The sequence below is a fragment of the Onychomys torridus genome, chromosome 11, assembly GCF_903995425.1.
Source record: "Onychomys torridus chromosome 11, mOncTor1.1, whole genome shotgun sequence".
In the NCBI taxonomy this organism is placed as follows: domain Eukaryota; kingdom Metazoa; phylum Chordata; class Mammalia; order Rodentia; family Cricetidae; genus Onychomys; species Onychomys torridus.
The window spans coordinates 28,074,521-28,088,798 of record NC_050453.1 but is presented as its reverse complement, the minus strand read 5'-3'; the positions used below and the strand labels follow the sequence as shown (position 1 = coordinate 28,088,798).

General features: G+C 38.7%; 1 protein-coding gene across 1 annotated transcript; it reads right to left on the bottom strand.

The window, feature by feature from the left end:
• Nucleotides 1-467: 467 nt before the first annotated feature.
• On the bottom strand, nt 468-13,999 carry LOC118593528 (flavin-containing monooxygenase 5-like). The gene is made up of 9 exons (XM_036203061.1): nt 13,865-13,999; nt 12,672-12,860; nt 11,565-11,727; nt 9,881-10,023; nt 8,464-8,663; nt 6,074-6,423; nt 3,031-3,103; nt 1,884-1,886; nt 468-831 (listed from the first exon to the last, which is right to left on the bottom strand). The coding sequence occupies exons 1-9, from the start codon at nt 13,997-13,999 to the stop codon at nt 468-470; spliced, it is 1,620 nt and encodes a 539-aa protein (XP_036058954.1).
• Between the last annotated feature and the right edge of the window lie 279 nt (nt 14,000-14,278).

The window sequence follows — 14,278 nt, the reverse complement described above, 5'->3', positions numbered from 1 at the left end:
CTATAATTTTCTAGGGGGTCAAGAATGGGGAAAATATTTTGAAGTCTTAGAATGTACTTTTAAGGGTTATCCCTCATTACATAGTCTCTGTGCTCTTTTATTAAATAAAGTTTATTCCTGGTTTTGGTCAAGTAAGGTTTACTCCTGGTTAATTAGTCTCTCTTGTCAATTAAATAAAATTGATCTCACTTTTAACTATTCCTCATGGAATATATATATAGTATATATATATATATATATATATATATATATATAGTAACTTTGGGAATAAAATGGAAATAAATTATACCTTTTCAAAGCTCTCCTCATAAAGTCATTATTGAAGTAATTTTGTTTACATTTGAAGATCCATTTGTGAACTAGTCTAATAAACATGTTCCCCCATATATTTAACAGATCCTATAATATACAGTTTAAATAACAATAGTTTACTCTCCAGCTTCATAAATATCTATGTCAATATGAAGTTAATGACTTGTGATATACATGATAGTTAACATGGACACAAAGAAAAACATGACAACACAGATACTTTTGACCCAGAAAAGACGAGAGAGGGAGGCCTGGGAGTGTTGGAGCACACGGGTTCTCAGGGGTTTGAGCATCCTTTCTCTCTGAGTGAGGATGGCTGCCCGGGCCCCAGCCCATTTCCCTGGCCCCTGTAGACGGTATTGGTAGGAGGTGCAGGGACCATAGAAAATCTCTTTGGCCAGCTTTATGTCCCAGAGGAAGAGAGAGAGCAGGTTGGGTTTGACACCTAATTCTGAAGCGATTTCATCCATGTAGTCGATGAACTGTACTTGACGAGAATCTCTGAGGTTTTTTGTAAAGCTGGGGTGAGAACAGAAACATAAGAAGCATCAGATTTCAGCCACTATTGTTCCCCCTAGTTTCCAGTAGAGTTTGCTTCTATTTGCTTGTTGATTTCATGATTTTACACTTATTAAATTTTAATGTCATACATTTGCCTCAACTCCCTTAGCACACTATGGTCTCTTAATACATGATACAAATTCCTGAAAGCTTTAAAGTTCCCAAGTACCCAGCAGAGTGACTGACATATATAAAGAAGAAACACTGAATGACCAGATGAAGTTTTTAATCTGGATTTCCCTTCTAGATACAGATTCCAGTTCCGTGGTATGAATTAAATTAGCAAGGAATATATAAGTCACAGTGTATGAAACTTCATTGATCACTTCAAGTTTCCAAGCTACATAAATCATCTCCATACGCTAATTCTGTATACAAATTCTTTCTTTGAATATTCCTAGATAATAATAAGTCACTATTTTTAGAGGAGCCAATACTTGAAAAATTAAAAGCATCTCTGCAAGCATGCACAGTGGCATATACTTCAAGTTCCAATACTTAGGAACTTCAAGGAAGTTCAAGGTCAGCCTGGGCTATATAATGAGTTCAAGGCTAGCTTAGGTTATAATATCAGTCCCTATCTCCAAACCATACCATACCATACCATACCATACCATACCATACCATACCATACCAAACCAAACCAAACCAAACCAAACCAAACCAGAAACCACTCTGTTGAATCATCCTCAGGTAAAAGAGACACAAAATAGAAAGTGCCACAATTTAAAAAATATTGAAACTTTTCAAAATGTTGGGACGAGATAAATTTGCATCATATAAGATAAGCATAATAAAAAGTGAAAGAATTAAGTTAGAAAGAAACATTAAAGTAGGCTAAGGAGAGCAGTACTAAGCCATTTACTACCAAACTCACAGCTGCGAGGGGAGAACAGTCATTGTTGGTCTTGCCCAACTGTGAACCTTAGTGATTGTCAATATCTACCTGCCAGGCAAACTATGTCCACTGGTACAGTAGTAGCAAGACTGTTGTGGGGGTAACCAATCACCCTCTAATGGGATCTGAGGCCTGCTTCACAGGAAGAAATTCATGCCTCGTACTATAAACCCAGTAAAAACCTCATGTCTGCAAAGTTTTTGGGCAGTAGGAGAGAATTTACTATTGTGTGACTCCAAACCACCTTCTAAATATTTATGTTTATACTCATTAAAAAATGCTACTACTCTTGGCCTTAATTGAACAGTTTCTCTTTGTAATGAGTGGTGATGAATTCAGAGCCTCACGGTGCTGAGGATAAATGATAGCTAAGTGCTCAGCCCTACACAGGGCATTTGTACTGCCCACGCTAAGGTTCAGAGAATATCAATGAAGAGAGGGAGGAAAGAATGCAAAACCAGAAGATGAGGAGAAGGGCTGCAAAATGCTGTCTTCTGGGCGTCACGAATCCTTCTTTGCTCTGCCATTTAAATTTCTTTAAAATTATACAGGGTTATATAAGTGCCTTTTCATGCAAGTATATAACATACTTGGAGCGTGTGACCCCCCTGACCTCACTACCCTTCACTTTATTTCCCCACACTGCCATTAGTCCCCATAGTTACCCAAATTAGTTTGTTTCTATTTTCATGTCACCAGTGCAGATTATTTTATGTATCTGTAATGTCTAGGGCCCACAAATGAGAGAAAAGTGCAATATAATATCTTTTTCATTTATATCCATATTCTTGCAAATGATAAAACTTATTTTTGCTTAGGACTAAAAACTTCATTGTGAATATAATGCGTAGTTTTTGCTATCCTCCTGGATACCTGCATTGTTTCCCTAACCTAGCTACTGTGAATAGGGATGCAATAAATACTGATGTGCAGTTTGACTTTGTGATATGTTGACCTGGAGTCTTTGGGTAAACACTGAGAAGTGGTATATCTGTTAGGTCTATGTTTAGTTTTTTTTTTTTTTTTTGAACCTCTGTTCTTATTTCTCATCATGTAGACTTGATGTTCTGTGATTATTTAACATGTCATGTCAGATTTATGTTCCACAATCAGACCCGTGTTTTAAAAGAACTCAGCATGATATGCTTGAACTAAGATTATCTTATTAGGGCTCATGTAGGTGCTGACTATAAAAACAAAATCAAATATCCCCCTCTGAACAGGTTTTGTTTATTTTAACAAAAAATTAGATTTCTTACTCTACGGTCATTTTTCGTCTTTTTCTGTTGATGTCAGCCATCATGTCTGTCTTTGAGGGCAACTTTTTCAGTCCTGAGAAAACAAGATAGAGACATTGGAGGGTTGACATGAGGACCAGAGTACACAAATAAACAAAAGAATGGTTTTGAAATAGAATAGAATCTTCAGGCCTCTATAAAGTTTCTAATCAAAGCCTAATGTTTAATGACTTTCAAAGGAAGAGATTTTTCTTTCCATCACCATGCCCAGGATGTCAGCTAGGGAATTCGGCTTTCCCTTTAAGATAAATAGATGTTCAATTTTTTCTTAGTTTAAATGTACACTTCACATCCCTCAAAACTATGAATGCCCTTTACATGTCTTATAGTCTTCCAAAGATCCCCAAACTATCCTGGGACCTGACTCAAAGTTTCTCTTATCTGAACGTGGCTTAGCACTGAGCTTACATCCCAAACACAATTCTTCTGTCTTTTGAGTTAAGAACATTTCTTAGTTTTCATTGTGTATTCTGAAAGTATACACTGAGGGAAAATGTCCTCAAAATGCAATAGCTACATTTTGAAAGGAGAGCAAGTATTGTACGGAAATTCTGTATGTGTGAATGTGTCAGGGACAAGGAAGCTACAACAAACAGAACGATAAACAGCACTAGGGAGGCAGGACAAAGAGGAGTAGGCGTGCTGCTTAGAAATGATCTGCCTTGTTGCTTCACCAGGTGTCACGTATCTATTGTTTCTGAAAAATTATGGCGTATGCTCAGTACCCTCAAATATTTCAAAATACATTTCAATTATAAGTGTGCAAAGCATGAAAGGATCAGAATTGGAGAACTGAAAGGTCATGTAGGACTTTAAATTACTACTGTACACATACGCACATCTTGTGAAACATCAATTATTCTTCTACAAATATACCAAATGGAAATCTGCATATACTCAATGAAATACATGTGCATGCTTGTCCAGGTATCACTGTTTATAATAATTCTATAAAAACACTGCAAGGCAGCTCTCCTGAAACTGACTTTAATTTCATTCTACTAGCAAATTTGTTTTGCCCAGAAGCATCAGTTTTTAGAGACTTGGGAAATAAATCAAGAATATGATTGGAGTTGGTCAGCAGGGGTTGGGGATTTAGCTCAGTGGTAGAGCACTTGCCTAGCAAGTGCAAGGCCCTGGGGTTGGTTCTCAGCTTCAGAAAAAAAAAAAAGATAATGATTCTAAGTGGCCATTAATACAAAAAAATTGTAGATAAATATGTAAATATATACATTTGCATATATCAAATAGAAACCGATATTGAGTGCTATATATTAAGAGAAGAAAATGACTGTAAAATGAGGATTCAGTTCACAATATTGTAGGAGAAAGAAGTCAAACACCATATAGTGCATATTCTCCCAGCATTCCTCCTCCAGGTCTTTCATATTACCTTGTTCTATGTTTTAACTTGTGTTACACAACCATAGGTTCCCATGTAGCTTATTCATGCACACTCCATTTTGGCCAAACCTTCCCCCACCCACATTTTCCTCCTCCACATCACTCCACCATCTGCTTGAACTTTCCTGCCCCCCCCCCAAATTCACAAAATCTATGATTACATTTGCACAAAGGAAGAAGATAAAACCTGACTTCCACGATCGGAAATGAGCATTGCTTTCTTTGGTGATGCTGGGAAAGGCTGGTAAAGAATGAAGAGAAAGTTTCTGAGTTCTGGTTATTCCATTTATTTTTAATCTAAATTGTGGTTGAATAGTTATATGTGTATTTGATTTGTGAAAATTATTGAATGCATGATATATGTACTTTTTGTATGTGTATATTATACTAAAATAAACCTTTGGAAAATTTGACTTTACTAAAAGTCAATTTGATATGAAGAGAAGACCCAAAATATAATAACCATTATAAACAACTGTCTAACTGTTTTCTCATATGGTCACCATCATATCATCCATTTGATGGAAGTCAGCACAGAAAACATATATTGATAAGGTGAAACAGAAGTAAGCAATATAGAAAACAGAAACCAGCATGTCAAGTAGAGCTATGCTGTAGAGTTTTAAATGAATGTTAAATGGGCTCACCCAAAGCTTCAGAGAATAAATGATGGAAGAGAACTTGAAGGAGCTATCATTCACACTTCACTACAGATACATGTTCAAATCTCACTTAGGGAATTGCCATGTCAGTGATTTTATGTCTCAGAATGCTGAGGACTTAGCAAAGACATCCACCACATTGTGTCATGTTCTGAGGAAGCGCTGTCCTAAGAAGGAAGAATCCTGACTCCTCATTAAATAATGTGTAGAAAACTTGGTCAAGATCGTTTAAGGCTGCGAGGTGAAGGGCTGCACATTGAGTCCACATACTTTGCTCTCAGACACTGCAAGGCAACTCTCCCGAAACTGACTTTGATTTCATTCTACTAGCAAATTTGTTTTGCCCAGAAGCATCAATTTGGGTAAAGACTTGGGAAACAAATCAAGAATAGGATTGGAGTTGGTCAGCAGAGTAAAATGACTTCACTACATTTCTGAGATGTGTCCTATGTAGTTCGTCCCATGTTTGTTTTCCAACCTAATTTATGTTTCCATAAAACCTCACGCTAAGTTTTCTGCTGAAAAGTAGCAGATGAATTAAAATATAACCTCATTACTATTTTCTTGGTTTTATAATTTTTATTATTTGGGTATTGTCATTTTTAAGAGAATTCTACTAAAAATGAAATATCAACCTTCAGAAGAATTCAAAGTGGTTTATTTAATTAAATTAATTAATTTATTTTAATTCTTTTGGTTTTTCAAGACAGGGTTTCTCTGCATAGCTCTATTTGTTCTGGAACTCATTCTGTAGACCAAGCTGGCCTTGAACTCACAGAGATCTACCTGCAGCACCGCCTGGCTGTAGTAGTTTATTTTTAATGGTGAAATGTCAGACAATTTGATATAATGAGAGCAATAAACAGAAGACCTCTTAGTGACTCTTAAATCATAGAGCATTTGGAACATTCTGTATCCATGGAAAGATCAGTACATACCTATGAACACACTCACAACCCATCGACTTTGGAGCTCTGATGTAGGGATGATGGCCCCAGCTGGCTGGAGGATGCCAATGAAAGCTAGGGTTGGCTTCTCCAACTCGGGAGGGAAGATGAATTTAAACATGGAGTACTCGCTATCCAGGATGGTTGATTCATCATTCAAGAAAGGGAAGGACAATGTATAGCCTGTGGCAAAGATGACAACATCGATGCTCTCCTCAGTTCCATCCTCAAAGATGGCCGATGTTGAAGTGAACTCTTTCACATTGGGTTTTATCTGCACTTTTCCAGTAATGATTCGATTTGGCAGGTCGTCACTGAGAACTGTTCGGTGGTCAAGTACTCTGTATCAAGAGATGAGTATAGAACTTCTTAATAAAAATCTAGTATAGGCTTTGGGAATGGTTGTGTAGCTTCAATAATTTTTATTCTGCTTTTCTGCATCCTCAGATGACAATGTAGCTCATTAGTAAAGTCCTGATTTTCTAATTCAGAACTGAACTCTGATACTTGCTCAGTTTCTCACCCATTGGGAGGCCTTTGGATAAACCATGAGACACTTTGATTTCACTTTCTTAATTAATAGAACACTCATAATGATACAACACCATGTAAGATTTGCTAATACATACTAAATTTCTTTAGATAATAATACTTTTTACAAGGAATAAAGTGTATTAATTGTTTATTGAGACAGAGATTCACTATGTAGCCCTGGCTGGCCTGGAATTCCTTTTGTAGCTCAGGTTGCTCTTGTACTCACAGAGATCTGCCTGTCTCAGCCTTCTCAGTGATTGAATTAAATATGTATGCTACAAAGTATGTTAATTTTTTACGTATTTATTTGTTCTTGACACTATGTAAACTCAGTTGACATTAACTAGTCATTAATATTTTCTTGCATTTACTGACTTATTACATTTATTTACTTATTTACTGACTTACTTGTGTGTGTGTGTGTGTGTGTGTGTGTGTGTGTGTGTGTGAGGATGTAGAGGTCAGAGGACAACTTGGTGGAAGCTGATTCTCTCCTTCTACCATGTGGGTTCCAGGTTCAGATTGTCAGGCTTGGTGACAAGTACCTGATTTGCTGAACTACCCTTATAGCCCTAGTTGCTAAGATTTTTAAAGACCTAGGGAACGAATCTTCAATGGGAATGTTCGTGATAAGTGACACTGAGACCTTTGGTAAATTTCAGTTTAAGGTTTGAGCCATGAATTATTATCAGGGAGTCACATTGCCAGGGTACATTAGTACAAAAGTAATATTAATGAACATATTTCACAGGTTGTGGATAATTTCTCCATGAAAAGGAACCTGTAGTCATACATATGATCTGAGTTAAGCAAAAACTATGTATGCATCCTCCTAGATATCTGTTAATATTGATTTTATGTTTTCATTAATTCAAACCTTTGTTATATTTTCCTGGAATAAAAAAATACATTTTTTAAAAACTTATCTGTATGTGTGTACATCAAGTACACCACAGTGTGTGTAGAGGTCAGAGAGTAACTCGTGGGAGTCAGTTCTCTCTTTCCATCATGTAGATTCTGAGGATCAAATTCAGATCATCAGGGGTGGGAGCAGGTGCCTTTACCCACTGAGCCATCTCTCCAGCTATGGGATTTGAAATTTTAATGCAGGGCGCTACTTAAGATGGAAACAAAGTAGGACTGAGAGTGGACAGACAGCGACACCAAGTCTTAGATGTCTTATGGAGAAAAGGAGAAGAAAACAGAAGCAAAGTGGCCATAAACTTAGAAGGACCAGAGAAGGAAGACATGGGATTAGAGGACTAGGTCAGGCCTGAAAACTGGCTGGTGTCGAGTGAAGCAACAGGAAAAAAGCTAAGAATTCTCAGGTTCAGAAGGAGTTTGGGAAAGATGTCTATACACATTGCAGTTTTCAGTGATGAGGGTTAGGGTGGCTGAGGCTGGGAGTCATGCAAATGGGATAGCGGAAAGGCAGTGCAGGTGAAGAGGTCAAAGGCCACGGGGTTTCTGTATGCAGATAATGAATTGTCCTGGATGGTGATGGGTCTGAAGGTAAGCATGGAGTCAGAGTTTTGAGTTTAAAGAGTGAATATGAAGTAGTCGACAGAAGATGGCAAGAAACCAGGAAGTTATGGCAAGTTGACCTTGTATAAATTTCAAATAAGACACGTTTTAAAGTCTCTACTTGCCCACTCTGCACAATTTTTCATCTACCTTAGTTGGATAGCAAAGAACCTTCAGTAGGAAGGAAATAATTTGGATATTCCCTGTAAAATCAAATGCCATGAGGAATTAATGGTACCCCTTATCCCATTCATGTACTTACAGATTTAGTTGACTAGTCTAATAGCTTAAAGATATTGTCTGCTTGAAATTCCAGACTTTACCTGTGTTGAGGCAGCAGTCCATAATTGGCATGGTCAAACCTCGAGTTTAACTTCTTCTCTATCTGTCTGTTGATCAGGTATGTGGGGCAGACCTTTTGGACAGCTCTGTTATAACGAGTGAAGAGTGTAGCATCCATGGGATTCCCATGGTCCCAAACCCGGTTCCAAATCCACGCCCCTCGTCTTGTGCTGAGGAAAACCTTCAAGAGAGGAGTGGTTGCCTAGTAAGTATTTAGCTACTAATCACTCTGGCCTTATATCCTTGCAGTTTTTTTTTCTAATTGTCAATGGAATTAACTTCTCATATTGCCTTGTCCAACTAGCCAGCTTCCTTTCCCTGCCCCTTCTTTATAAAGAGATCCAATTACTGAAAGTCATTTTGTCATGGGTCTACTCTCCTTGTGGTGTTTGCTCCAGCTATGTTAGATGTGTGGAATATCTGAGGTCCCCAAATATGGGAAAAACCCCACAACAGCACAATAGGTTATTATGTTGAGTGTTAGCAGTTCACATTCAAATTCTATGTAAGTTCTTTCAGATGAAATTTTTAAAGTGATAGAGAAACATGTGAATAAAACATTTGGGGTGAAAACAAGTCAGATATAGAAATCCACACTGGGATTTTCTCACATTTACAATTGGAAAATTACAAACAAAATGCTTACAGTGCAAAAGGAGGAAATACACATTTTGATAAGTATTTTGTTCTATTTTGTGTCATTTAACAAGACTTTGAAAAGAAAGCTTTTTATCGATGTTAACCACCACTAGAGTGATGCCATTGTCATGGAGATCTGTGACTCATGTATCCCAGAATGACATGATTAACATATTTTACAAAAATTATTCAAGTTGGGAAATCTTGTGTTTCCTATAAGGTATGAATTAAAATAAAAAAAAAACAACTAATTTTGAATTGTAGGAATGTCCTTTCATGCTCAGCAATATTTACTACAGAGGAAGGACTGCTTCTCTTCCCCTATGGCTTATTTGGTCATAGTCAGTGGAGAACATGGAATTTTTTCTCTTTCATACCACCTTCAGCACAGATCAGCAATATATTTTAAACACTCAGATTTGTGTATATCGATTGCTCTTTAAACTTCATTCCCAATATGAAAGCAGGGTCTTCTGTAAAATTCATTTTGTTTGGAAATGTCCCATTTAGCTACTTGTAGCTAATCCTAAGTTATCTGACTCTAGTTAGTTATTACTTCCACAGCTCTAGTTCGTTATGGACTTGGAGTATTGTCGCTTTGGAGTTCTTTATTCTTTTATTCATATATAGTCAGCAGAAAAACATGCCCTTGCAGTTCTAATGAGAACATCCCTGCTAAAGCCAGAGAAAATCTAGACTCATATTCTCTGCAGGTTTCAAGGTTACCCACAAGAGCAAAATCAGGGTATGACATCAAACCTGTTCACTGACACGGCTGATCTCGCTTGCTACATCTGCTCCAGAATTCCCAATGCCAATCACGACCACTCTCTTCCCCTCAAAGTCGCCTGGGTGCTTGTACTCCCAGCTGTGGAGATGGCTGCCTTGGAACTTGGTGATTCCTGTGAAGGAAGAGTCAAATCCCCCAAGTCACAAGCAGAAGTGAAAACATTGGTTGGTAAATTTCATTCGTAAACATGAAGTTCATGTTACTTAATTCTCTCCTTTATACTCAACTTTATATGCCATGAATACAGACTATTGTCATCTAAGGAACAAAGCATTAGTGAGTATATGGCTGAAAACAAAATCAGATCAGATTTTTCAAAGTGACTAATGAAAAGATACCCATTTAAGACTGACTCAATGTGTTAACTCTCTGTCACTTTATAATGTTATTATACTTTTCTCATTTTCTGTTCAGCGATATGAGACTGTTTCTTCACTTTTCATAACTCTTTGCTTATAAAATTTGTAAAGCTTTATAGCAATGTACATCAGTGTTATCCAAAAGCAATTGAGTGCCAATCACATATGCAGTTTTAAACTTCCCAGAAGCCCAGAAATGCCGAGAATGACAGTCATTTTAACTCCATATTTATCATATCCTGTAGGCAGAAGGTTATGTGGCTAGGTTAGTGTCCCAGTCCCTCCACTGGAAGTCTTGCCTGGCCACAGCAGATGTCTAGTTCATGCTACATATCCCTTATTGCTAGGAGTCTTAGCTGGGGTCACCCTTGTAGATCCTGGGAATTTCCCTTGCACTAGGTGTCTACCTTGCCCCGAAATGCCCTCCTTTGCCAGTCATCTCCTTCAGTACTCTTAATGCCTAGCCAACCAATGGCTGGCCCAGCCTGAGACCCAGAGTGAGCACACCTCTGACACTGTTTGGAGTGCCAGGGCCCAGAAGCTGGACAGCCCAGAGAGCTAGGATAGTACTAAATATGACTGGCAAAAAAAAAAAAAAAGTCAATGTAATGATGCCTTAGCAGTATTCTGCTATACTCATAGATTGTTCCTGGCCCAGTTGTCATCAGAGAGGCTTCAGCCAACAACTGATGAAAACAGATGCAGAGACTCACAGAAAACATTAGATGGACCTGTGCTACAGGGAGAAAAAGGATTATAGGAGCCAGAGGGGTCAAGGACATCACAAGAAAACCCACAGACTCAACTAACCCAGGTTTATAGAGGCTCACAGAGACTGAACCAACAACCTGGGAGCCTGCATGGGACTGACATGGGCCCTCCCCATGTATGTGACAGTTGTGTAGCTTGGTCCTCTTGGGACTCCTAACAGTGGGAGCAGGGGCTGTCTCTGACTATTTTGCTGGCTTTGGGGGCCCTTTTCCTCCTACTAGGCTGCCTTGTCCAGTCTTAATATGAGGGGAGGTGCTTAGTCTTACTGCAACTTGATATGCCATGCTTTGTTGATACCCATGGGAGGCCTGCCCTTTTCTGAATAGAAACAGGAGGAGTGGCTGGGTGACAGGCAGGCAGGGGGGGGGGGGGGAGGGCAAAGATAAAGAAGAGACAGGGAAGAGACTGAGAAAAAAGGAAGAAAGGGGAAACTGTGGTCAGGATGTAAAAATAAATAAATACATTAATTCATTTAAAAGAGACTAGAATCCTGAGTCTTCTTACACACACACCAGAGAAATACCTGGAAAATCCTGTAAAGGAAAATGCTTCTTGCTGTAGTGTCCACTGCAGACCATGATCCCATCAAAGATATAAGTTTTCTGTACCTCATCAGCCTCCACCACAACGTCCCACTGGCCAGAGGATGAAAAATCAGGGCGCTTCCTTATACTGCACACCTTTGTCTAGGAAACAAGGAACAAAGCCCAAGTTCTAGGACATTTTTGTCCATTTTTTTTTTCTGTAGAATTTTATGTTTAAGTTGGTAAAGTAGTTCTACGCATGGCTCTGTGGTAGTATTGTATTCCCCAAAATATTGTGCACGCTAATAAACTTATCTGGGGTCAGAGAACAGAACAGCCACAATATTAAACATAGAGGATAGGCAGTGGTAACACACACCTTTAATCCTAGCATTCCAGAGGCAGAGATCCGGATCTCTGTGAGTTCAAGGCCGATTGGAAACAGCCAGGCATGGTGACACAGGCCTTTAATCCCAAGAAGTGAGGCTTTAATCCCAGGGAGTGATGGCAGAAAGCAGAAAGGTATATAAGGTGTGAAGACCAGAAACTAGAAGCTTTTAGCTGGTTAAGCTTTTAGGCTTTGAGCAGCACAGTTCAGCTGAGATTCACTTGGATGAGGACTCAAAGGCTTCCAGTCTGAGGAAACAGGATCAGCTGAGGAACTGACAAGGTGAGGTGGCTGTGGCTTGTTCTGCTTTTCTGATCTTCCAGTATTCACCCCAATACCCAGCTCCAGGTTTGATGTTATTAAGACCTCCTAACAATTCATGCTACATGGCTCCTGGGTGGTTAGAAGTTGTGTGCACATAAGTTCCTAAAATGACCATTTCCCAAATGTTATGGTTTCTTAGAGTGCAAAATACATTGCTCCTTATTTCCTATGACCTGTATTTTTATTTTACAAAATTAGCCAAAAATTGGAATTCAGGTTCCAGCTGGGACTGGGTTCATCTGGTGAGGTATATAAGACAAATATGTCTTCACTATTCATGAGAGTGGTGGAGACATGGATGGGAAATTCAGATTGAAACTGTGCCCCAGCTGGCTCTGACTGTGGCTTTACCTCAACCAAACGAGCAGGCGGTGGGCGGGCTTTCACGTCTTACCTGGAACTGGATGTGTTTCATCAGCCCGAAGTGCCTGGCATACATCCTGAGATACTCCATCATTTTGGTGTTGTGCATGTAGTTGGGGTAATGGTCAGGGATGGGGTAGTCGCTGAAGCCTGTCATCTCCTTGGACGTATTGCAGGTCAAAGATTTGTACATCCCAGGCCTTCCAATTTCTGGTGTTTCCTAAAGGAAACAAACCAACCCTTGGCTTCCAAATGTGTTAGGGCTAACCAGAACAGTGGTGTTTGGTTTTGAAAAGCCATGATTTGGTTTTCAGGTTTTGTGATAGTAACTCATCAGGATGAGGGTGTTAGGCCCATTTCCTGATGAGGGTTCTCTTGCTATAATTCTATTTATAGTGACTGACTCTGTGGTAGGAATAATTATTTCGTAACAGCAAACAGAGAGCAGGCTCCAAGAATGCCTACAGACTGAGAAAAGATTAGAAAAATAGCTCAAAGAAGGTTTGGAAGGGAGATCCTAATGGACAAAATCTACCTCACAGTGGAAGGGATTTTGTTTAAGAGAAGGTAATACAGAATACAATGCTTATCTGCTTTGGGGCAAAAAAAAAATCATGCAACTATGGGGTATATTAAAATATAAAGAAATAATAATGGTGACAATAAGATAAATGTGGTGAGTTCGTAAGAACTGCTTTTAATGATCATGTGTTATGCTTCACTAAGACACATCAAAGTTAAGATTCCTCTTCCGCCGTTCTGGCTTCTGGAGACACTATGAGATAGACCCACTTCTTTAAGTATTATGCATGACACTGTTTGTAAGGAAGCGCACCTTTCTTGGTGGAGACATGTTTTTCCAATAACTAATAACACAAAACAAGGTGTAGGGAGAGTGTATAACGTGGAAGAAAATGCCACAACTAATAGTGAGTTTGCTAGAGGGATACAATAACTTTTCATCTCTTGGAGCTTCAGCACTCCCACGCCAAACTTGTGCATCAATTTCTTAAGTGTTATATGTAGGGGTGGCTGTCAGGGACATGAAACTGAATAGGACTGTGCATGTCCCACAAGGAATTTTAACTTGCTTTCAATATTTATCACTAATTTGGAAAGTACACTTAAGAAATAATTTATGGTATCAGTTTTATTTCTTAGTTGAATAGAAGCAACTCTCATACACATAGATGATGCCATACGCTGAAAATGTTTATAAATTACCTCATATCTCCACAGTCCTCCAATGTCACTGCTCTTTTCAAAACACGTAGGTTCTAGTCCCTCCTCCAAACAGCTCTTGATGGCACCCAGTCCGCTGACTCCAGCACCAATCACTGCAATTTTTTTTACCGTCATGGTCTCTTGAATTAAGAAGAATTATTTCAAGTGTGCTTTTGAGCAACAAAGCCAAGGTTCATCACTTTGTCAGTGCCCTGTCTCCCCTTCATTTTAGCATTGACATATTTTGGGGCCATAGCTTTAACTGCTTCTATAATACCTTATACTATCTTATCATACATGTTCCATTTTAATTATATATTATATAGTTATTTCCCTCCATATCAGAACACTGTGCACCCACATATTCAACAACAACAGGTGGAAAAATCTTCTTAAAATGTACATTTATATTGA

Bases quoted from the DNA above. Each gene is read 5' to 3' on its own strand.
- LOC118593528 (XM_036203061.1), bottom strand. From the start codon at position 13,999: ATGACGGTAAAAAAAATTGCAGTGATTGGTGCTGGAGTCAGCGGACTG. The intron at 6,424-8,463 runs GTAAAGTCTGGA...CTCTTGATACAG, and splicing joins GGACTGCTGCCTCAACACAG to AGTACTTGACCACCGAACAG. The intron at 3,104-6,073 runs GTATGTACTGAT...TTGTTTTCTCAG, and splicing joins GGTTGTGAGTGTGTTCATAG to GACTGAAAAAGTTGCCCTCA.